Source organism: Zeus faber, assembly GCF_960531495.2.
Source record: "Zeus faber genome assembly, chromosome: 17".
Taxonomy (NCBI): Eukaryota; Metazoa; Chordata; class Actinopteri; order Zeiformes; family Zeidae; genus Zeus; species Zeus faber.
In genome coordinates, this window is record NC_137204.1 from 26,808,959 (window position 1) to 26,833,257 (window position 24,299).

Below are 24,299 nucleotides of genomic sequence, written 5' to 3' on the forward strand. Positions count from 1 at the left end.
GGGTCTCCCGTCGCGGACGTAGAGGCCCTGAGACGCGTCAACGGCGCCGCCATCTTGCAGCGGTGTCTGAGGCCGACAAACGGCGTCGCTTCATTCCGACATTTTCACATACGAGGAATTTGACCCGATGGGGGGTTGGTGCATTTACGTACAGATAATAAGCAGAGAAAGGCTTTGAAGGGGAAAATAAAATAAAGGAAAAAAATAATAATATACCGAATATATAAATGTTGGACCATAGCAAATTGTATTGCAAATTACACCAATAATAATTATTTTTAAGGCTGGTTCCCGATTGGCATCGCTCTGATTTAAAATTTTCAATCTTCCCTGCGTTTTTCCCGCGGAAAGTATCCGGAACACGACAACCGCACAGACACTGTTGAGGTCTCGATAGAACCGGGACGCTTTACGCGTCTTGTCGTTGGAGTTTGATCGATACCGATCTACATTTGGAGCAGAAATGAGTGAAAAGCGTTTTTTTTTTAACTTTTACATGAAGTGGACGTCGGTGCGACTTGATGCGTTTGAGGAGCGGGGAGCTTTGTGACATCATCAATTGCAGTTATATGAGTCCAAGCTTCGTGTCTCGGAACCCATTCACATCCTGCTCCACCTAGACAGACCACTTGAGCTGATGCTGCGTTTAATGAACTCGGAAAACTGTAACTCGTGCTGCGTTCTACAAAACGTTGAAAAAACTATAATCGGTCACAGTAGGCGTTTTCACACTGCAACAAGTTCTAAGAACCTTTGGAGGAACCGTCCCATTCTTTTGTGTCCAAACTGCATGACCCAGCAATTGGTAAAACACAGTCCTTGAGATATATTTAAACTAAAAGACACAAGAGGAACATTCAGTGACAAAAGTGTACGGTGATTGGTCCAGAACTAAGTCCACGCTGAAAAAACACATGAAAAATAAGATCATTCATTTAAAGTAAACATAGCTTTACTTAAACACGATTTATTTCCAAAACATTAAATCAACTTAAAAAAAAAAAAAAACAGCGTCTCTCCGCCCTGATCTTACAGCGGACACGACGGACTTGGAGCGACCCTCGATCACGACAGGTGACCTGGCCCGGTCTCATCGCCAGTCAGTAAAGGAGTCGACAGAACATTCACCCTTAGAGGTTATTCACACTTGTGTTGAAGAAAAGACCAAACAAATCTCAGAAAATCTTGAAAAAAGTCATGAAACAACGAGTGAAAAAAAACAACTATGCAGCGTTCAATGGAAACTCTGAAAATTGTAACTCGTGCTGCGTTTCACAGAACCCGGAAAACTGTAATACACACCCAAATACGACTAAACTGGACCCCATGTATCTCTGCCTGCAGCTATATTTATTATTATTATTAATGTTATGTATAATTATATATAACAGGTATTTTTAATCCTTCTATATATTTTTCCCTTATAGTATTTCGTTACAATATTATATTGATCAGCAATGGGATCAATGGCGTCCACTCACTGCCACGCTCAGCAACGGAATGGACCATGCCGTTTTTAATGTGCAATAAAAAATACTAAGCTCTATTTCTATTTGGTGTTTTTGTGTGTTGATTAACCCTTGCTGATGCAGGCAGGGGCGGAAATTTGGTGGGGGCAGGGGCCGCAAGGGGCGGCGCCACAATCGCGATTCTGGGTTCTACAATTATATAACAGTATTTATTGTCTGTGTTGTTTTAAATACACATTTAAATGAAACTTACCGTAACTTACCTCTAGTACTTACCTCACAGAGTACAAATCCTGGCATGTCACAAAGCTTAGAAGTCCAGTCAGTCAGTGTGTAAACCAGTCAGTCGGTGTGTAAACCAGTCAGTCAGTCAGTGTATAAACCAGTCAGACGGCGTGTAAACCAGTCGGTCAGTGTGTAAACCAGTCAGTCGGTGTATTAAACAGTCAGTCGGTCAGTGTGGACACCAACCAGGCAGTAAAACAGTCAGTTGTTGTGTAAACCAGTCGGTCAATCAGTGTGTAAACCAGTCAGTCAGTACTTCTCAAACCAAAGTGTGCCCTTGGTTGCAGGGGTGTTTCATTGATAAGATAGCTCCATTTAAAATATTTGTATTTAAATCCTACACTTTTATTGTCGTAAGCTGAGAATCTTACAGCAAATGAGTCTTTTTAAAGAAATGCCAGAAAATCTGTAAATCTGTGCCCCACTACAAATGTTATTTCCCCCATTTGCAATGGAGGCATGTTAACTTCAATCACGTATAAATGAGTACTGTAGCCTGTATGACTTTCACTGCCAAAATAAACATTCATCTCCAACCCTTGAGGCCAGCGACATGTAAAGCAGAGTTCTAAATCCAATAAAGTTCTCTTATATGTCAAACAAAGCTGCCATTAAAAGCCGTGTAGCGTACACCCTGCTCCAAGCTCGCTTGACATCGAATGCGACAAACGACAAGAACGAACCGGCAGTTCACTCCCGTGGAGAGGTGCGGCGCATCACGGTCATTTTTTCCGACACAACGACCAGAAGTGACGTCTTTCAAGTTTTCTTTTTATTGGAACTGGGCTTTAAAACGAAGTAAATAATTCATGTATATGTGATAACGAAGTTATTACTGTGTATTAACGTTCACCTTGGATGTCACCAGTTTCACTAAGAATATAACTCTTTTTATACCGGTGAATTGTGTGTGGGTTTTTGTTCACACTTTGAAAACACTATGTAAAGGGCATTTAAACGGTGTCTGTGGACCAAAATCCTTGACAGAAGCCCCCCCACTGTATCTCGGCTCCTGCCAAAGTTGAGCCACCCTTTCTTTTTTACCTTTCTTTTCAAGTACCTGGCTTCCACCCATTCATCACTACAGGGATAGACAGAAGAGGTACAGCTTCAGGTGCGGAGGAGGTTGCTGTACACCGACCTTGACAAAGCCCTCATTATGGGAAAATACCTGATTTCCCACAATGCAGCAGGCCTGTTTTGCAGACCTGGGACAGAGGGAAATACTTCTGAAACATTAAATAAGGATTTGAATGACTTCATTACCTGAGGCCAACACATGAACCACCACAGCAACCACATTGCACTTTGCCCCAGCTATTGCATTTTAACTTAACTTATCCTGTGCATGAGATCACTTTTTTTGTATATTCTGTATATTTGGATTTTTGCTCTTTATTTGGATATTTTGTGCATTTGGCTATCCTTGTTTTAATTTTTTTCCAGACTTCTAGTTTGTAATGCAAATAGTCCATTTTACAGCGCACCGACCTTTAAGCACGACAAATTCCGCGTATGTGAAAATGTACTTGGCAAAATAAATTACTTTATATATATATACCTGTTTTCTTTTTAGTAGTATTGCTATAAGTATTGCTATTTTTTGAAGTGCCCCCACTCAGAAATGGGCATCATTTCAATTGCATGTATTTTGAAATTTGTGTTTTTATTACTTTTGGGTAATTTGAGTATTTTCGTATTTAAAACACTTATATGACTTTCAGTGTCCGACAACGAAATGAGGACATCACGTCGTAATGACCCTGCTTGCATCGGGGACTCGTTGCGGTTGTTTCTACGTGTTCCAAAATACGGCGGGCGGTGGCAAATCTGGTGGTGGAGGTGGTGTGACTGGGTGCGAGTCGTGACTCGCTTGATGCAGGTGCCAGCGAGCCTCGGGGCGGTGCCTTATCCCCGGTCGCCGCACGGCACAGCTTCACAGCCGCGTCTGTACGTTCAAATGTCAAACGACAACATAAGGCGAAGCATTGAGACGTTCAGACGCGGCTTGAGAAGACAAGTTGGGGTGGGCGCGAAATACGAGGAAGAAAACAACGAGTTGCGCTCAAAAACAACTGCAGGGAATTGGCCGATTGATAGGGGTTGATTTAAAAAAGAGAGAGGTTAAAGAAGGGGTTCAAGTTTTGTGGATAATATTTTTGTTTATGCAAACCTCATCAGATACAGTTGGGCTTCTTTTGTAATAATAATAATAATAATAATTTAAAGAACATACAAACATAAATAATAATAATAATAATAATAATAATAATAATAATAATAATAATAATAATAATAATTTAAAAAATATAAAAATAATAATAATAATAATAAAAATAATTATAATACCATTTTAAAAAATGAAAGCAATTTATTTAAAATAAAAATGGAAAACTTTTTTTTCAAGTATTTTTAAGCGTTGTTTATGCAAGACACTTTGCTTGGGCTTCCTGGATTCCCTCAGAGACAGATAATGACAGTGAATGTATGTTTGTACATTGAAAAACTAATTGTACAAAGTCATAGTACTTTAATTTAATTCAGTTGCTCACACAAGTATTTTGTAATTTAATTCCATACAGACCTTAAACGCGCATGTAATACAACCGTTGTCTGTCTGCAGATACTTTGTGCGCATCTCTGCCCCCACGGATGGGGCGGGAAGTGACCAGTGAGGTTTGTCCCTCAGCACCCACCGTAGCTCCCGTACCGCCACCGTTTCCACGCATGCGCAACGTCTCATCCCTTTTGGACGCGTCCGCAGGCCCAATGCGTCCTGCGGTTCAAACGCGCTCCCGTCACAAAAACACTAACCGCGGTCGGAATGAGCCTGCCGGTTAGGACGCCGATGTAAGCTGAGCGGCGAGGTAACACACCGGACGGGAAGGACCTCGCTCATCCGTTACGGCGTAACCGTTTGGCGTAAAAAAAAACCCAAAAACCCAAAACAAACCAAAACACTAAATTTGTCCCTCGGCGCTGGCCGTGGCCCCTCCGTCCTCACGCATGCGTGGAGCGGCGCCACATTCCCCGCCTAACGCCGTCCTCTTCGCTTTATTCGTCCTTTAGTTGAACACACGCTTCGCCCCCGAAAGAAACGCCGTTAAAAACCAAAACACCCGAGCTCCAACCCGCCGCGGCCAGCGTCAGTGTCCCCGGCGACCGGCTCCACGCCGCCGTGAGTATTACGGCCCGCTCGTCGGCCGCCCGACGTGTTTTTATTGTCTGGGTGCGGGCCCGTGGCCGCGGCCAGCGCACTGCATTTGTCAGCGATAGCAGCTAGCCTAGCGCGATGGCCGCCGCGGAGGGGGGGGCGCACACCGCGGAGCGTCGCGGAGCGTCGCGGCGATGTCACCCCCCAAAAAACGCCGTTTGTTGAACGTCCAACGCGGGGTGGAAGTGTACGTTAACGTAGCGGCATTGCCTGTAAAAAGGAAGAATGTCTGTTAAAAAAGAGCAGTGTTTGTTGTGTGTGTGTTTGCCTGGTACCAGTGTAATGCATCAGGGGATGATCGATCCTCAAACAGGGCACCAATAACACAGTAGTAAATATATTAAAAATAATGACAAACAGTAAGAACATACAGTAACATCTGTATCAAAAACTCACATTCCTGTTGTAGTAAGAATCTGTGCATGGATCATGAAATAAAGCTATATTTACAGTATAAACAGGTTGAAAACAGAATGATTATAACAATTAAAGTCCACCATTTTGACATATAACCTATGCATTGATACAGCACTTAATACCAAGTACTGTAAATACACTTTTTTTCAAGTGTTTTACAAATTTGTTCGATATATTTTGAGCACTTTTATTTGTGTTTTGACAGAAACCGCTGTATTCACCATGGCAACAGAGGATAAGAAACCAGAGACGGACACAAAGCCTCCCATTCTGCCATCCACGTCTTCAAGCCAGAGCAAGGTGTGCGGCTTCTTACACGACTGTAGTTTTCACAACCAGGTCGCGGCGTTGCCAGAGCGTGTGTCCCCTTGCACCGAAGAGTTAATCACACCAAAGCAATTACATAAAAAATACAGAAAACATGCAAACGAACACACAGGCTAGGTTATGTGTTGTTATACCCATTACATGAAGGTTAAAAAAAACCCCATGATATTAAGAGTCCATCAAAACTTTGACATAAAAATGTGCATACAACAAAATGATTATATTGGCAAGATGTTTTTAGCCGACCCACTCACTAGCTTGAGTCTCTAAAAAATAGAAAAGTGCTGTGAAATTTGTAGGAGTTTTTATCGGGAGCACCTATTTAATTGAGTTTTCTTTGTCTCATTTAAAGGGTTGATATGCATTCTTTTTGTTTATATACTCACAGAAGCACCTTTGATGTTTTGTAAATCACTCTTTTGATTGTGCGATGTGCTCAGATGCCTATGCTGACTTCCAGTAGTATAGTATAAGTGTACATGTTTATATGTGTTAATATGATGCAAATAGGGCTCCATGGATCCAATATTCAGTATCGCTCTTGGGTCCGATTCCGGCCAAAACGACTGGATCTGAAATAATCTAATCAGATACCATCGTCTGATACCCTACGGCGAAAGGCCCTTGTTGCACTCGTAGCCGTTGCGTTGTATACCTAGCTCATTCACGTTATGTCGCAAAGTCGTCAATTGTCATTCAAAAAAACGATCTATATGGGCATGCATGCACAGGGGCAGTACGGGGGACACCGGTAGTGACAGCAGCAATAACATAGAGTGAGTGACATGTCTGCAGTGTGGAATTATTTTAGACTAAGAGCGAATGCAGTATATGCAACATTAGTGTTTGGGAGGATGATGTAGTCATTGGAAATGTCAACATGATAAATATGATAGAGCACTTTGTTGCAGGCTGATGTTTTCTTAATGTGTTGAATTGAGTTTTGTAAGGTTGCACTTAACGTGATATTTGAACCTTTTAAAACTGCTGTCAAACGTTTATTTAATTTAATATTTACTGCCACATAAAAGGAAGCTGCATTATCTGACAGGACATGCTGTGGACTTCGTATTTCCTTATTTGAGGAAATGGAGAGCGGTTTTAGTGTGATTCTTCAAACTTCCTAGTTGACAGAATCCGTCCCCACACTGCTGAGTTGTTTTATTTGGAGGATTAGGGTACGGCGATCGGGGCGCAGGGGGTGTTGCATCCATGTCCATATAAGAACGATTCACACATATAAATATATATTATTTATTTATTTATTTATTTATTTTTATAATTCCTCATTGTAATCTTACCCATGTGCATTTTTGGAAACTTCTGTTGGTCCTGTTATTGTAATGCACACTGACTGACATGGACGCGAACATGGTTCTCCATGCACATGATCAGCGTGCCCGTTCCTCCAAATAAGCACGGAGGAACAGGGCACGACTCCTATGGATGTTTATCGTTAAGATTTGAATGGTACCACTACCTACTGATACTGCTTATTGATCTGGTACTTTAACGGTACTCTTATTGGTTCTTTTTTTATTTTTATCAGAGAAAAACTAAAATTAAGAGCAGCATTAACACTGCTTTATTTTCTGCGCATGACGCATGGAGAGGGCACGATCTGGACACAATCTGCGCCCTCTGTGCCATTGTCGCTCACTCAGAGCAGGCTCTCCTCGTGCAAGTGTAGGCAGAGGGAGCCGGCTCCGCCCCCCTCGCGCATTTCTCCAGGGATGGAGCGGGACAGAGAGGAGAGTTGTCTCTTCTGGTCATAGGGAAAATGCTTCTTAGACAAATATCTTGATCTTATTGCAAGTTAGAAACAGGTTATGTAGCCTTAATTCATAGAAAATCTATTTTTTTACTTTCTCCAATACCGATAACCGTACCTGTCGGAGCTTGTCGATGCTGCGGTCTTAAATAATTTAGCCCCAGAGTTGAATATTCGCATCGAACAGCCGAATCCTATTCGATTGACTAAATTCTGAGTAAATCGATATCCGATTGGAAATGAAAAAGTGGCTTTGTCCCATCCCTAAATGCAAACCATAGAATGCAGGGCGAGCAAATCAGTGCCTTCCATTTAGACCCATCACAATTGTTGCTATAAATATTCCATATGATTATTTAAACTAAAAATACAATGAAATGGGTTCCTTGAAAAATAGTTTTGACCTGGCATTTGGCCTTTGTTTTATTGGACATATCATTTTCAAATGTGATATTTTAATGTTGACCCTAAATGGCATAAACATGACAGATAGAAGTGACATGCAAGATATATCAGACTTTAGAGCGTACGCTCACAAGAATTAACCCAGGGAACCCAACACCACCATTTATACACACAACTCTATGAAGAGGATCAGTGTAAAACCTCAAGCCCCAAAGTCGGGGTTTAGCTTTTTAAAATTCTGTTCATAGTTGGTTTTGTAATGATTGGACATTTTATTTATTTTCCTCTTTCTTTTCCAGTCAGCGCCAGCGAAGCCAAACTACAGCCTGAAATTCACATTAGCCGGCCACACGAAAGCCGTATCCTCGGTGAAGTTCAGCCCCAACGGGGAGTGGCTCGCCAGCTCATGTAAGTTCAGAGTTCAGCAAACCCGGGGGATGCATGTGGTGTTCATAAGCTGGTATAACTTGTCTATTTACTGATAAAATACCGATCACCAAACGCTCTTTCTGCCCAATCTGACCAGCTTTCTCTGACCAAACACAGGCCATCATCCCTCGGTCTGTTCATTCAGGCCCTGTCTGCACGTAAACGGATTATTCTGAAAACAGGAGAATGCAAAAACTATTTAAAACGCTGACATAAGCATTCCAGGCCAGTAGCAGGAAATAATAACTCATAAAACTTGATCGAACATCACAGAAGAACATAAGGAGCGTGCAGCACTTTGAGTTTCTTCGTAATATTCGGACACAACGCTGTGCGGCCGTTCCGACTTTCAACGGAGACGCAGCAGACGACACAACGGGCGTCGCCCGTAGCTTCCTGACGCAGTTCAATGTTATCCAGAAGCTCCGTTTTACTTCCTCCGCACAAAAACATGGAAAACCTCCTCCCTGGAAGGCCTTTTCCAAGAGCTTTGTTTCCAGCTCCTAGAAGGCTGTTTTCCTGCGGGCGGGAACAAAGCGGGGCCTCAGATTATCCGTTATTTTTCCCTTTACCTCCCCTTGGAATGTGGACTCAGGACTTTTATTTGTCAAATCCTCTCAGTGTAGTACAGTGCAGTGAAACGAAGGGAAAGACTGCAAAACAATTGGGAATAATACAATAATAACAGAATTTAATAATAATAATAATAATAATAATAATAATAATAATAATAATAATAATGGAATTTTTTTTATCAAACTCACTCACTCAAGGGCACAAAAATTGAGCAAGAAGCAAACAAGCACATGTGATGTGTTCTCTGTGGACAGTGTTGTGGCCTCGTCTCTCTCATGAAGTATAAATGTCAGATATAGAACCTGGCCTCCCAGTACAGTCGTATGTAAAACACGGTATTCATAAACTTGTGTTATTTCTTTGTCATTTCAGCCGCAGACAAACTCATTAAAATCTGGGGCGCCTACGACGGGAAGTTTGAGAAGACCATCTCCGGACACAAACTTGTGAGTTTGAATCCCTTCCAGCCTGAACTGAACTCCGTGGTTTGGATCGTAGGTTTTTATGGGGAAGTTTTTTCCCTGATGGAAGTCATGACACAAAGGGAAGACAAGATCATTTTTTTCCATCCTTGGAACGACACAACCTGCTTTCAGATGTGTCCACCTCGGCTGGATTTCACAATAAATAAAAATCGATGCTCGGATACGATTCAATCCTGTGGTTGCAATTTATGAGTTGGTTTAGAAAATTGTGGTAACGATACTTTGTTTGGAAGTTATGCTATGATTTTCCACTTCAATAGTCACAAATGAATTGAAATATAAAGTTTCTCTATTTAGACTGAATTTGTTCCATGGTGTGTTTTTGGGCTGCACGTCAGATGGTAAAACCTCTCATAAGTCGGCAGCGACTCTTGACTCTATAAAATGTCAGCGTGTGAAGTGTCATTTCCTGCCGACTCCCTGACTCCGCCCCGCTCCCTCTGGGTGGCTCCGCAGGGCATCTCTGACGTGGCCTGGTCCTCAGACTCCAACCTGCTGGTGTCAGCGTCCGACGACAAGACCCTGAAGATCTGGGACGTCAGCTCGGTAGGACGCGTCTGTCTGCTTGCTCTCGTTGACGAACGGAGAATAAGAATGTGAAAGAATGAAATCAGTTTTGAAGTACGGCCCGCTTGGTTGGTTTTAACGATGACCATTACGTTTACTGGGCTTTTCTTATCGAAAAACGGGCTACCGTCTGGCCCGGGCATAAAGATGTGCACATTATCGTCACGATGTAGTATCTCATATTTAAAAAAAATAAAATATATATATATATATATAGTAATTTCATCTCAAACATGACAATAAAAGGAGTAGTCAGAGAATGTAGTGGTTGAATACATTTTTTTAACTGTCATTGTGTGTTCTGCCATTTTACTCTACGCTACGGTGAATTTATTACCGTAACAGCCATCTTTATTTGTCTGGACGCATTACGGTAATTAATTCTTAATAAGAAAATCACTGGGGAAAGAACACTTAAAATTATACAACAATTAAAACCAACTAAGTATGCAATATAGTAGGCGTTGTGTACTTTTAACTGAGTGAAAGGTAGGGACGCCGCTGTTACTCGTGTTAAACGATGTTCGGACGTACACCGATTACATTACATCTCCATCCTATTGCTTTTGAAATTATTTTTTAATAGAAATAACACCTGTTTAGTTAATTTTTGCGTATCAGCGATGACGTTCATCAAATAAAAGAAAAACCTAATTTGTAAAATACTAAGTGTGTTATAAATACTTAGTCGGATGCTACGAAAGTCAAAAGTGGCTGCTTGTGCATGGGTGGAGAGGAGGTTATAGGAGACGTTAGATGAGGTACAGATCAGGACACCAGTCTCCCTCCGCCTAATTAACACACACACACACACACCTCCCGATGTAAAATGTCCGGTGTTACCGGTTTCATAGTTGTCATGAGTTAAATAAATGGTGGGAAAAATCCCTTACCGTGGCGTCCCTACTGCCAAGGTGAACAGTATCCCAAGTGTTTTTCATTTGTATTCCATGCAAGTTATATGAGTTATACAAGTCATTATTACAGTCATTTGGGTGTTACTGGCCACTGTCTCATACGATTTCTAATTAAAAGGTTTATAACATAATAATCATAATCACAATTATTTGAGCTGACTGTAGTAATCTTTTGAAATTGTCAGGTGACACAATTATATGTTTGCATCCAGATTTAAGAGGAATTTTAAGCCAATGTCAGATTGTTTGCAATAAGTGGAATGGGAATTCGGTACGTTTGCACAGTTAAGTTGAGGAAAATGTACGTGAAATGTTTTCTTACCCTTCTATTCTATTGTATATTTGAATGTTCATCCTCATTGAATGTCTCTTTATTTGTTACTATTATGACAATTTACATTTTTATTGTTTTATGATTATACTATTTTTAATGACAATTATTCATCCACCAAAAGTGTCAGGACTATGACAGCCCTCGCCGTATGTAACTTCTAAGTCTTAATAAACTAAATATACAGGCTCAGGATACTCGGGAGCTGAGATAAATAAATGGTTGTTGGTAGTTTGAAATCCTTATGTGTTTGTATGTTGCCATGGCTACCGTGCAGTGGGCATTTGGTATTCACATCTTTTCTGTCTGCAGGGGAAATGCCTGAAAACTCTGAAAGGTCACAGCAACTACGTCTTTTGCTGCAACTTCAACCCGCAGTCCAACCTCATTGTGTCGGGATCGGTGAGAGAAGACATTTATATAATGAAAAAAAATTGTGTGTTTTTTTTTATATATATATATATATATATATATATATATATATATATATATAGAAATATTTTTTTTATTTTTATTTTTTTTGTGAAGCTATGCAAAGCAATTTTTTAAATACTGTCTAAAATTATATTTTTAAAATAAAAACATTTTTTTATGATAACCAAACCATCTTAGTGTCTGTTTTTGAATGAAAGATGTCTGATGGTGTTTTTTGTTTTTTATTTTTCTGTTTTAGTTTGACGAAAGTGTGAGGATTTGGGACGTGAAGACGGGGAAATGCTTGAAAACATTGCCAGCGCACTCCGACCCAGTCTCTGCAGTAAGTGCTTTACCTTCTAATTACCAGTACAAGGCATTTTAAAGATGACATTTTTTTCCACTTTATTTTTCAAAATTTTCCAGAATACTGTGTTAGAGATGGCACCGATACCAGCAGAGGAAATGCTGACCACGAGATAGAAGGAAAAAAAAAAAGTACAAACCCGATCCTCCAACAAATCTCGCTGTTGCGTTTTAACATATAGAGAAGTCGGCTACAGTATATACGTATTCACACTTTGAAAGGCTCTAATTTGGCACAAATGTGCACTTCAAGTGATATTTCTGTTTTTGTTCTGCCGAGGTGGTTAAACAGGATATAACAAAGCAGCGGTTTTGTACAAGTGATGTTGCGGTAGAGCGAGTCTGGGGCTTTTGGGTTTGGGTTAGGGTCATCTCAAGCCAAGGGCAGCAATGAAAAATGAGCCCGTTTGAAGCAAACCATTTGTTAAAGAGGATGACATAATGGGTTGGTATCGATATCTGCAGATACTCAGGATGGGATCAGGGCAGTTGCACCGTGGCCTCGCTGGTGATACAGACCTAATGTGGTAACGCAGCTGGATCAAGGAGAATGAGACGGTGCAGAGTGATATTTTAAACACAATCAATATGTAACGTGGATCATCTGCACAGATTGGAGAGCTGTAAAACACTGTAGACCTTTGGGCTGACCTTTTACGACGCTGAAGAAGAATACATTATCAACCAAAACGAACGTCTCTAGCTCTGATGAATTCAAATCTTCCAGAGACTCCTGGTTTACGAATCTGAATTATTATCATAATATAACAACCCTGTGAAATGTGGGAAATAAATGTGCTTGACATGCATGCTCACAGTGGCTACAGATCTTTGTTTTTACCAAATTGTCGCTTTAGTTTATCAAAAAACTTTTTTTTGATAAACCTTAGCCTTTTATTGTTTTTATTTGTTTTCTCAGAGTTCATGAGATGCGCTAATCGATTTCCTTTTTGCGTCGCAGGTTCATTTCAACAGAGATGGTTCTCTGATCGTGTCCAGTAGCTACGACGGCCTCTGGTAAGAATTATTTATCTTTTTGTTTGTCGGTAGTAAAGTAGAATGACTTCAACACCACATTTTGCAAATGCTGCAGGTCCCTCCATTCAGCCGCACAAATATTTGGCAATTAATAACAGTGATTTGAAGTGATATACAAGTCATAATATAAGTCAGTAAAATGTCTTAAATTTGAATCTGAGGTCTTAATTTCGACACGTTCTGTGGTCCAATTTATTCCAGTTCCTAACCACTTATCTCCTATGTGATTTAAATTAAACTGTTATATTATAATTCATGAACATGACCCTATTTCTACCTAATACTTACCTCTGACCTTTACCAAATCTATAGTACATAACTTTTATATTGACTTATAATTATTACCTGCAATAGAAAAATATTTTTAGTATTTAGAATGTCACATCAGATGTAAACACGGACTCATAGAATACTGTTTTAATATAATGTATTCTTTTCCCGTACTCTAATGTCCTGTTCTTTCAGGTGTGTCTGTTATTATATAAGCGGTCATAATAATAACAATAACAATAATAATTATAATGATAATGATTTAATTTGATTCCCTGCACAGCCGAATCTGGGACACAGCATCCGGACAGTGTTTAAAGACACTTATCGGTAAGTTTGTCTGGGGAGCTGTAACTGATACACCAGCCCAAATGTCTGTGTCCAGCTGGCTGCAACATTTAACTCCATTTGCTTTACATCTAACCCAGTTTGAGGTAGATGATGATGATGATGATGATGATGACGTTTACCGTGTGGTTTATATATGACCTATGTCCCCGGCAGATGACGACAATCCACCTGTGTCGTTTGTCAAGTTCTCACCAAACGGCAAATACATCCTGGCAGCTACGTTGGATAAGTGAGTACTCTTACATAATAATGATAATAATGATAATAATAATGATAGTAAAAATTACAAGGTGGCTCTTATTTCACGTAGTTGGTGTTTTTGTTCTGCCAGTCCCTTGTCATGAACTGTTTCACCAAAAGAGGGCGACATAACATCTAAAAACACCTCCCAAGTCCACTGCAACACAAGCTCATTTATCAGTCAGATGATCCTTTGCACTCATGTGGTTTTTTTCTCATTTTGTTTTTTTAGTACTTTAAAGTTGTGGGACTACAGCAAAGGAAAGGTACGTTATCTCAGTGTTTATGTGGTAGCGGGTTGTCCAGTAGTAATTCTAAATGTTTGCTGCTTCCATCACAAGATATTAAAAAACAGGTCGGTTTGAAAATAAGACGAGGGCTAAGAAAGAGGAGACGCCGAGTATTTCTTATCCGGGGGAGTTTCACATTGTTTGAACGAGAGGAAGATGTTTTAAAGTGTCCTTGACCTTGAAGAGTAAGGATTGTACTTTGCACAAAGGATTTTTTTTTTTTTTTTTTGGTGATATGGGACAATCTCAAGGTGTTACCAGGGTTCCCACCGGTCTTGGAAAACCGCGGATTTTGTCATGTAGTTTTCCAGTCATGGAACATGATAAAATTGCCAAAAGTGTCCTTGAAAATAAGACATTTAGTGTATTCAATGTGCAGCAATTTTCATTTTGTAATTTATATTTAAATAATACATAGATACATTATTCATCCCAAAAGGGAAAGTGCAGTGTAACACCACACATCCAAACAATAGGCAGTATCATACATTTAAATATTAAAATTATAATAAAGTAATAGAAAGGGGGGGGGGGGGGGGCAATATTGACAATATTGGCAATATGCAATATGCAATAATACTACAATAAAATTAACAAGCAATGAAAATAAACCTTAATATTTAAAATGAACATGAAATATGGCAATATAATACACAAGAAAAAAATGTGACGATACAACATAATACCACAATAACCACACAGTGCTGCATATTACTTATTTCCAAAATGTGGTCTTTCCTCTGGGAGTCCTCTGCGATTGTTTTGGCCGAGAAGACTCTTCTCAGGGTGAAGTGCAGAGCTACGCTGCAACTTCCCGAGGTCTGAAATTTGGAAATCAGCAAAGATTTAGCACGGTGTGAGTTTAGAGTTCATCCCGCCAATCAGGCAAGTGTGTGCACATGTGCAAACACCCAGTTTGACCAGAGAAGTGGGAGTATCGGCAGAAAAAAGTACAAAAACCACTGTGCTAGTGAACAGGGTGGGTCCTGGAGGGTGATTTCTAGAAGACAGTGGGACCCTGCTTTACAACATGTATGTTAATGTATATTAACAAAATAAATTGCTGTGATTCAGGTGTTAATACGGCACTCTCACCTTTCATTGTTCCTTTGTGTTTTTTTTTAGTGTTTGAAAACTTACACTGGCCATAAAAACGAGAAGTACTGCATATTCGCAAATTTCTCCGTCACTGGTGGAAAGGTGAGGACTGTGCTCTCTTTAATCCATCTGAAAATGCATTCTCATCTTTTCTTTCCTCCCTTGGTGTGCTTTCATTTGTCCTTATATTATAACTGCTGATTTCTCTGAAGCAATTTGTAAACGTAGTTACTTTAAAGTGTGATATTGATATGGTTTGGTATTAATTTAAGCCTATTTGTGGACAGTGGACTGAACTTCAAACAGGATTTTTTGGTTTTGTCTGGTTTTATTTTAGCTTTTATTTTATCTCACCGTTTAGTTACAATTTCTGATGTTATAAAACTTATACCCGCATGAACCTAATACTTAGGTTCGTACCTACCTTACACTTAGCTGTTTGAGATAACCAACTCATTTCATACTTGCCTCTGGAGAGAAATTTAAGAAAGTCCTCGTACTTAGACTATGTCTGAAGTTCTGTGTGTAAAAAAAATAGAAGTAAAATAAAGTTCACTTACCTTGTTATCCGACCCAAAGGAAATGGCTATAATAACAGTTTATAGCCTCCCCTGTTTCTACTCGATACTTTCCTCTCTGTTCCAAATATATAGTACTGACCTGCAATACCTAACTGAAAAGGAAATACTCACTTTGTCAAAAATGTTCCTTTAATTTGTCTAATAAATGGTCTCAAAAGTATGAAATGGAATTCTCTGATACCTGCGGACACCCTGAAGACCTAAAACCTCCTTTCCCCACAGTGGATTGTGTCTGGATCTGAGGACAACATGGTCTACATCTGGAACCTGCAGACCAAGGAGATCGTGCAGAAGCTGCAGGGCCACACAGGTAGGAGACGACAGGGATCGACCCAAACGTCAGCGTTCAAGAATTATTTAAATTAATTAATTGTTAGGACCTGTGTTGTCAGCACGCTGGGCACCTGTCTACCATTGCACCCAAGTCAGAGTGAATCTGCAAGTGGAGTTCAAATACTCAATCTGCAAAGCCAATGTGTAATAATCACAGAGGCCGCTTACAATAACTCCGCCCCTTTGGGATGACCAGTGGGATGACAAGAGCACTGCATTTTTGTTATTTGCTAATGTCCGCCTCCAATCCCCCTCTTCCGTGTGAGCAGGGGATTGATCCCCAATTAGTCCCGGTGTATGAGGTCAGAAAGGTATCGTAGCAGAAAGGGAGGAAAGGCCTCACAGCCACCCGTCAGCCCGGTAGCTGTATCGACGCCCCGCGCCCGCAAGAACTCTCTTAGCCCAAAGCACCGCCCAATAACCCTGTACCGGCAGAGCAGCACCCAGGCAGGCCCCTGAGGCCGGTCAACCAGTCCCCAAAAGCACAAGATGAAGCATGGCCAACCCGAGCCCTTCCTGCCCCCGCTGACCTTGGGCAAAATAACCATTTCCTGAAGTGACGGCATAGTAAGCATCTGGTTATGAGAGCTCCTTGATGTTAAATATGATGTTCGGTACGAAAATTGTACCAGGAAGTCTGGAAATCTTAAATGGATAATGTGTAAGCACCCTGTGGCTTGTTGTGGCTTGTTGTGGCTTTTGTCTAATCCCGACTTTCTTCCACTCCTGACAGATGTGGTTATCTCCACCGCCTGCCACCCCACAGAGAACATCATTGCATCAGCGGCACTAGAAAACGACAAAACCATCAAACTTTGGAAAAGTGACTGCTAAGCCCCATGGAGTCTTTTTTTTTTATTTTATTTTTTTTATTGTGCCACTTTTGGGGGGGGGGGGGGTGATTAAAAAAAAAAAAAAAAATCTTTCTTTTTTCTACGTTTTTTGATAAGAAAACTGGAGCTTTTCCTCCACAGAGAGCTTGTGCTGAATGAGGAATGCCTTGAAGTATTGATCTTCCGCGGAGGTGAATACGACGAACACTCTTAGATCAAAGCCCCGTCTCGGACTCAATACCTCATTAGGACTGAGGTAATCTATCTTGCCTTTTTAAAAAAACAAAAGAATTATGGAGGAAAAAAAAAAAAAGATGCTTTCGGAGATCCTGACCGGAAAAGGGGTAAAATAAACAAACAATGGAAGTCCATGGAAAAAAATGTCAGTTTTCCTTCGCTGTAATCACTTTTCTGTTATTCTAACATTAAATATAATAAATATCTATTGTCCACTGTCATATATGTTGTTGTCAAATTTTTATTTTTATTTTTAACCCGATGCAACGCTGTTAAAAACCACGGCTAATAAAACAAAAGTCACTGAGCGGTTCCCCCAAGAAAGGGGCTCTCAAAAGAGCCAGCTCATTTCTTGAAATACACAACTTGTCTATTGTGACCTTAGTATTAATTATGATTATTATTCTTTTTTTTTTTACATATATCTCGTGCCGTCACTGGTCGTAGCTGCAAACCGTGTTTTGAGCGCTTTCAATCATCGTTGGTATTTTGTTCCCCTTGAATCAAGTCTCACAACCGCGGATTAAACGTTGTCGTAAGGCGCAATTTATAACATTGACTTCTATGGCATTACCCCTCTTCCGGTTGTGTGTCTGTGGGTGTATGTATATATGTAGCTTTACCTTTTCAACTTGTCGAGATCAGTGGATTTGCGACCAGGCAGCCAAGTCTCAACAGACCAGTCGGTAACGATGGAGCCCGAGAGGAAGTCGTCTGAACAGCTCCTCCACGACCCCGAGCCGAGACCCCGTCACCTACGGCGTCCTCAAAGCCGCGCGCGCAGTGCAGTAACGCCGCGTTCCAATAAATCCCTTTGCCAGCGGCTTTGGATTTTATTTTTATTTTTTTGTTTTGTTTTGTTTTGGGTTTTTTTTAAACGCACAGATTTAGAGCCGGTTTGCTCGCAAAGTCGAGGAAAATATTGTGGAGAACGGTCTTCACTGTGGCGCTGCAGCATCGGCGGCCAACTGTAGCTCCCAAGCCGGAGCTGTGCATGGGGTTCGGCGTCCGAAAAAGTCCCCCAACTTGCCGCAGCAGCTTTGGGATTGGCGTGGCAGCCTCAAGAGCAAAGCTTTTTAGCCTCTCTCTCTCTCTTTGGTAGCTGAACGCTCGCCCCTGCCGGCCACATTGACGCTGGTTTCGGGGGCGGGGCCCCGGTGATGATTGACAGGGGCCTTTCCTCCAGCAGAGCTCGACATCCCAGCGGCCATCGAGGGAACAACCGTGTTTCACTGCTATGTTAGGGTCAGTTTTCACAACCGGCGCATGGAACATTGCCCGGCCGGTTCTTTTGAGCGGTTTGAAGAACTTTGGAGGTTGACACGGGGCCCGTTTGGAGGGTCCCGACTAGAGAATCGAAACGCTGACGCTGTCAAATCATCCTATCTGGTGAAGTTACGAGAGAAGCTGCGTGGCTTGCGGTTTGAAGCGCACTGCCATACACCCGACGCTACAGTACACCATTCATTTGTTTTGCTCTTGTGTTGATCCTACTGTTCAAGTTTTTTAATTTTATTTTTATTTTTTCACCCCAACAGATTTACAAAAGGAAAAGCATTGTTTCTGGTGTACTAGTGTTTTGATCCATTATTTATTCTGCTGTTTCACTTACATAGACGGTAGCTGGTCCATAGGAATGGCCATGAAGTGCAGTATATAACTCACTGTCGGCATATTTGGATTAGACTATACAATTGAGGGAAGCCCTTTTTATTTAATTAAAAAAAAAAAAAATTAAGTGGGTGCTTACTTTGTATTGGATGGCCTAAGTTTGAACGGACCGCATCAGATTAACAACAGTGACCAAAAGGATTGCATTTTTTTGTCTGGTATTTTGTACATATATGTATTGTGATTTGTTAGTCGAAAAACCAAATAGGTGTCTTATTATTATTATTATTATTATGTCTTATTTGTTACATTGTTTTCTGCCTGATGCGTAGTAGAACCATTGACTGAATAAAAAAAAAAAAAGTGAATTGTATGTTTGTCCTTTTCAGAATTTTTTTTTTTTTTTAATGTGTATTTTGTGAGCTTTAGTGAAACAAAATAAATAGATACCCATCTATAAAAAACTGCCATGTATTTTATGTGCAAATGTAGGATAAAATCTGCCGACAAAAAGTGCAAGTGTATGTGGGTGGAAGACATTTTCGGCTGTTTTACGTGTCCGCTGTGTCGTACATACACCAATTGGCCGCAACATTAAATCCACCACTAATATTGTGTAGCTCCCCCTCGTGGCGCAAAAACAGCTGTGACCCGTGGAGATATTGACTCCACTAGACCTCTGGAGGTGTCCTGTGGCATCCGGCACCAAGACGTTAGCAGCAGATCCTTTAAGTCCTGGAAGTTGTGCGTTGGGGTCCCATGGATCGGGCTTGTTGTTCCAGCACATCCCACAGACGCTCCATGGGATCGGACCCTAACCCCACCCATCCACATGATGTAGAAGAAAACTTCAGATTCATCAGGCCAGGCCACCTTCTACCATTGCTCCCTGGTCCAGTTCTGATGCTCACGTGTCCATTGTAGGTGCTTTCAGGGGTGGACAGGGGTCAGCCTGGACACTCTGAGCGCTGCCATACGCAGCAAGCTGCCATGCACTGTGTGTTCCACACCTTTCTATCAAAGCAACATTCACTTTTTCACCAGTTTGTGCCACAGTAGCTTTTCTGTGGGATTGAACCAGACAGGCTGGATTTCACCCCCTACGTGCATCAATGAGCCCATAGGCCCCTATGGCCCTTTCGCGGGTCACCGGTCGTCCTTCCTTGTACCACTCTTGGAAGGTACTAACCACTGCATACTGGGAACACCCTACAAGAGCTGTCATTTTGGAGATGCTCCGACTCAGTCGTCCAGCATCACAATTTGGTTCTTGTCAAAGTGGCTCAGATCCTTCTGCTTGCCCGTTTCTCCTGCTTCCAACACATCAACTTCAACGACTGACTGTTCACTTGGTGCCTAATATATCCCACCACTTGAGAGGTGCCATTGGAACGAAATTATCAATATTTTTCAGTTCACCTGGCACTGGTTTTAATGTTGCGGCTGATCAGGGTACTGTTTATATTGTACTATATATTGTATTATACACATTTATATTGTTAGTGCGGTAGCGCATTTGTGCGTGTGTTGGGAATTTTGTCAACGATGAAACATTTAAATCCCAAATTTTAAACTGATCATCAAAATGCTCGTAGCGTGACTGTCTGAACCTGTTCTCCTCTGTTCAAATTTGAACAAAATCAAGAAAAAGTATTCCAAATCTTTAAGCTGGCAGTATGGACACAGATGTTGATGCAGTCCATGCCAAATGCTGGGGTTAGCTCTGGTTAAATCGATGTTGTCCGAGACCATATTTCGTACGTTTTGAAAGGGCAATTATTTGGACACCATTGTGCTTCGAACAGCTGACGTCTCTGAAAGACATCCAAGGGCTATGTTTTACTTTTGAAGATTTTCATTAAATAGCCTTTTTTAAAGCGATTGGCGCTGCGCACCACTCACATCCCGTAAGTATCTCAAGAATTTGAATCAAAATGAGGGCCCTTGGAGAATGTACGGAGGGGACATAGTGGGCAGAGGAGAGGCAGCACGCACTTTTAAGTGTTGGGACCAAAGTAGTGCCTGCCTATGACACCACATTAACCAAATAGATATACTGTATCTGGCAGGGGAATAGGACCCGGTGGCTCAGCGAGATTAGTCGCTGTCGGAGCATTTGAGAGTTCAATATAGAGTTCGGCTTTGGAAAGGTTGCACCCCGTGTTTAAATGTGCCCGGAGACGAGGGCTGGGTGTCAAGGTCACCTTGTGGCATGATCTCTCAGACGCTGCTCTGCAGTGCTGCCATCGCATGTTCAAGTCCAGACTTTCCTCTCTCCTTCCTTTTAGTCAAATGATTGGAGGAGACGACCAGGCTCAGTAAGACTCGGTGGCTCAAAGAGTCCCTGTCGGACTTCAGTGTTCAATGCCGAGCGAAACCTTTGAAAGTCGGGAGTGCGTTTGAAGGTGGCGTGATCGTTCGGGTGTAGCCTTTCCGTGCTCCCGTCGCAGGCTCAAGTCCAAGGCTTTCCGTCCAAGTCCTGTTCCTTTAATCAAATGATTGTAGGAGACGACCGAGCTTCATAGGAGCCGGTGGCTCAAAGAGTTAAGCTGCTGTCTGAGGGCTTGATGTGCGCTTTTGAAAGGCGGTGCAGACAGGTTGGTTGTCTCCACCTCCTCCCTTTGGTTAAAGGAACGGGACTTGAACCTGCGACGCTGGAAGGTAGCCTCTGAACCATCATGGCCACCAGGTGCCCTTCCCCTCTGGGTGTCGTCGGCTTAATCGCAATGAGCAAATATTGTGCACAATTATGGAACCCGAAACACAGCTGTGCCAAGCTCTCCATACGTGACTGTCAGCTGCACAACCACTGTCTGAGCATTGAGCGTGTCCTCATGGTGTGGGTCCTTCCGGGTTAGGGTTAGGTGTGTGCTGGTTCAATAATAGATATAGCAGGTAAATACTACAGCGCTGTACCTTTCTATGCTCTGAGCATTGCCCCCGTTTTAACAAGTAACGCACACCTTCAACTTTTGTGCTTTATTCACTGAGAACAACCATTTTTCTAATGGGTCAACGCTTCACCGTCCTATGGTTGTGACGCATTTAGTGTGACATTTAACGTATTGATCAAAGTATGTTTTCTTCTGCGAAAAATGATGAACGTCTGAATGTGATATGTAGGGAGCTATGTCGCCATCGCTCATTATTTTTCTTTTATTTTCAAAATTAACTTAAAATATTACAAGAGATCGGGATGATGATGTACTGTACTCTCTGTACTGTACTGCACTCTAAACACAGGTAAATATATGGAATTGCTTTATTTCTTGATCTTAAAACTCAGAGTTTAATGTGTGATTGTTGGTGTTTCCTGAAGAACAATGTCTGTTTTCGCATTTTTCATAGAATACATGATTCGTCACACCATATGAGTTTTAGGAAGTAGCCTCAAAGAAAATGAGAAAAATTTGGTTCAAATACAAAAAAACCCCATCAATGACCATATAACTATATATGTATATATATTTATAAAAATATACACAAGATCATTTTCATGTCTTGAACTTAAAACCATCAAACAATGCAAAAATTGTGCACACCCCTTGCAATTCCCTGCCCGAGCTCATGCAAGGAATTCAAAGTCATATATATGTATATATTTTTTTAATGAAATCAGCAATTAAAACACTTTAAAAGCAACTTGCAGAGGAATAAAACAAAAAAAAACAACAACTGATATTAATGTTTAAGATTTTTTTTAATAACATTTTTTTTCTTGTCCATGAGAGATAAGAGCATCAGAGAACAAACCACAAAGAACAGAGGAGGAAATTCGGAAAATCTCCTTTTTTAAAAACAGACAAAATAATATAATGAGACGAGTTGAAAAGAACAACGCGGAGGCGACGGCAAACCCTTCCTTCTGACCCGACCGGGCGGAAAAGAAATCAGAAATCATCGATATTATTTTTGTTTTTGTTGCCTTCCCCCGCCCCCCCCCAAAAAAAATAAAAATAAAAATAAAATAAAATAATCAACATTTCCACAATTGTATACAACAGCCCACATAAGGGAAAAGAAGGAACAAAGTACATAAGCCAGGGATAAAATTACCTTTGTACAAAAATAGATCTTTCTCAAAGTTATTATTTTTTTTCCTCCACATTTTTTAGTTTATTTTACTGTCTATAAGCAACAAAGAAAGCAGTGATTGTGTCACGAGCTCAGCTTTTTTCCTGAATATATTCTGAACATACAATAGCCAAGCAACACGTACATTTCGGAGGGCTTTAAATTCAGTTTTTTTTGTCATTTTTACTCAATTTTCTTTCTTTTTCTTTTTTTTTTTTTTGGCTACTTTTCGAGGTCCCGTAAAACTGCTGACTGCGCTGGTTCCTTCCAGAGTTTAAGAGCTGCTGTGTTTTCTGCTGGTACACTGAGAGTTTTTTGATTTAGTTTCTATAGAAAGTCAAGGTCGAATGCCAAAAAAAAGACATGTATAAAAACCAAAAAAAAACCAGCCAAATAAAAAAACCCCAACAAACAAACAAACAAACAAAAAAAAAACCCCACAAAGGCTGAGTAACACTGGGATATCTGACCTGGTTTTAGAAACAGTTTGGTCTAAAAAGCCTCGTCTTTGCCGTCGCTTCGCCCCCTTCCTGAAACACTCCGCCCACAGATTGTTTCTAGATATATATTTATCAATATATACACATATACATATAGACAAAATAGAGCTTTGCGGCACGTGGACGCACGGAGCGTCTCCGCGCGGGCCGTCCTTTCTGGTTTCCACCTCCCTGCTTCTTTTTTCGGCTTTTTTTTTTTTTTCCCCTCCAGTCAAAGAACAAAAAGAAAAAAACACGAAGCGGAAAAAGGAAACGCCCGCTTCGCCCGGCGCTTCCTCGGGAACGTCGTCGTCCATTTATGGCTTAAAGGAGCTGGCGTCCCATCACAGTCATCTGGTTCGGAGGAGACACCACACATGGAGGGGGTTCTGTACATTTTAGGAAAATTTTGGGGTGGTGGTGGGGGGGGCTGCATATGTTTATCATTATAGGAAAATGAGTTTTAATTCCTCTTCGTTTGAAAGTCCAAAATGCGGGCCATGCATCCGTCCGTCCGTTAAAACCTGCGAACGCCCGTTGAACACATCGAAGAACGATTCTGAATATTATTTTAAATATATATTTTTTTCCCGCCCCCTCGGTCATAGCGCTCAGGTTGGAGAAAAAATTCCGGACAAATTGAAATGTACCCTTAAAAAGAAAAGTTAATTTTTTTTAAAATTTATTATTATTTTTTTTAATAAATACAGATTTTTTTTCCCGTATTTCTTTTGAATCCTTCGAGCGATGAGTCGACAAGTCTCCAGAAATATAAACACTGTAAACTGAGCTGGAGCTGGCAGCTCAAACACTGTCACCTGGATAATCACCTCCCCGACGGCCGCCTGACGGAGAACACCAGCGGTCGGCACATCCACCGCAACACTGTGG

At 41.1% G+C, this 24,299-nt stretch overlaps 1 protein-coding gene across 2 annotated transcripts; it reads left to right on the forward strand.

The window, feature by feature from the left end:
- Positions 1 to 4,505: 4,505 nt before the first annotated feature.
- On the forward strand, positions 4,506 to 19,212 carry wdr5 (WD repeat domain 5). Of its 2 annotated transcripts, none has more exons than XM_080017315.1 (14): positions 4,506 to 4,621; positions 5,591 to 5,685; positions 8,188 to 8,296; positions 9,266 to 9,339; positions 9,835 to 9,924; positions 11,506 to 11,595; positions 11,867 to 11,950; positions 12,935 to 12,990; positions 13,565 to 13,611; positions 13,786 to 13,861; positions 14,105 to 14,138; positions 15,288 to 15,362; positions 16,064 to 16,151; positions 16,908 to 19,212. In XM_080017315.1, the coding sequence occupies exons 2-14, from the start codon at positions 5,608 to 5,610 to the stop codon at positions 17,006 to 17,008; spliced, it is 1,002 nt and encodes a 333-aa protein (XP_079873441.1). In that variant the 5' UTR covers positions 4,506 to 4,621; positions 5,591 to 5,607; the 3' UTR covers positions 17,009 to 19,212. The 2 variants fall into 2 exon arrangements, with proteins under 2 accessions (XP_079873441.1, XP_079873440.1); XM_080017314.1 differs by lacking the exon at positions 4,506 to 4,621 and adding an exon at positions 4,829 to 4,932.
- The last annotated feature ends 5,087 nt before the right edge of the window (positions 19,213 to 24,299 follow it).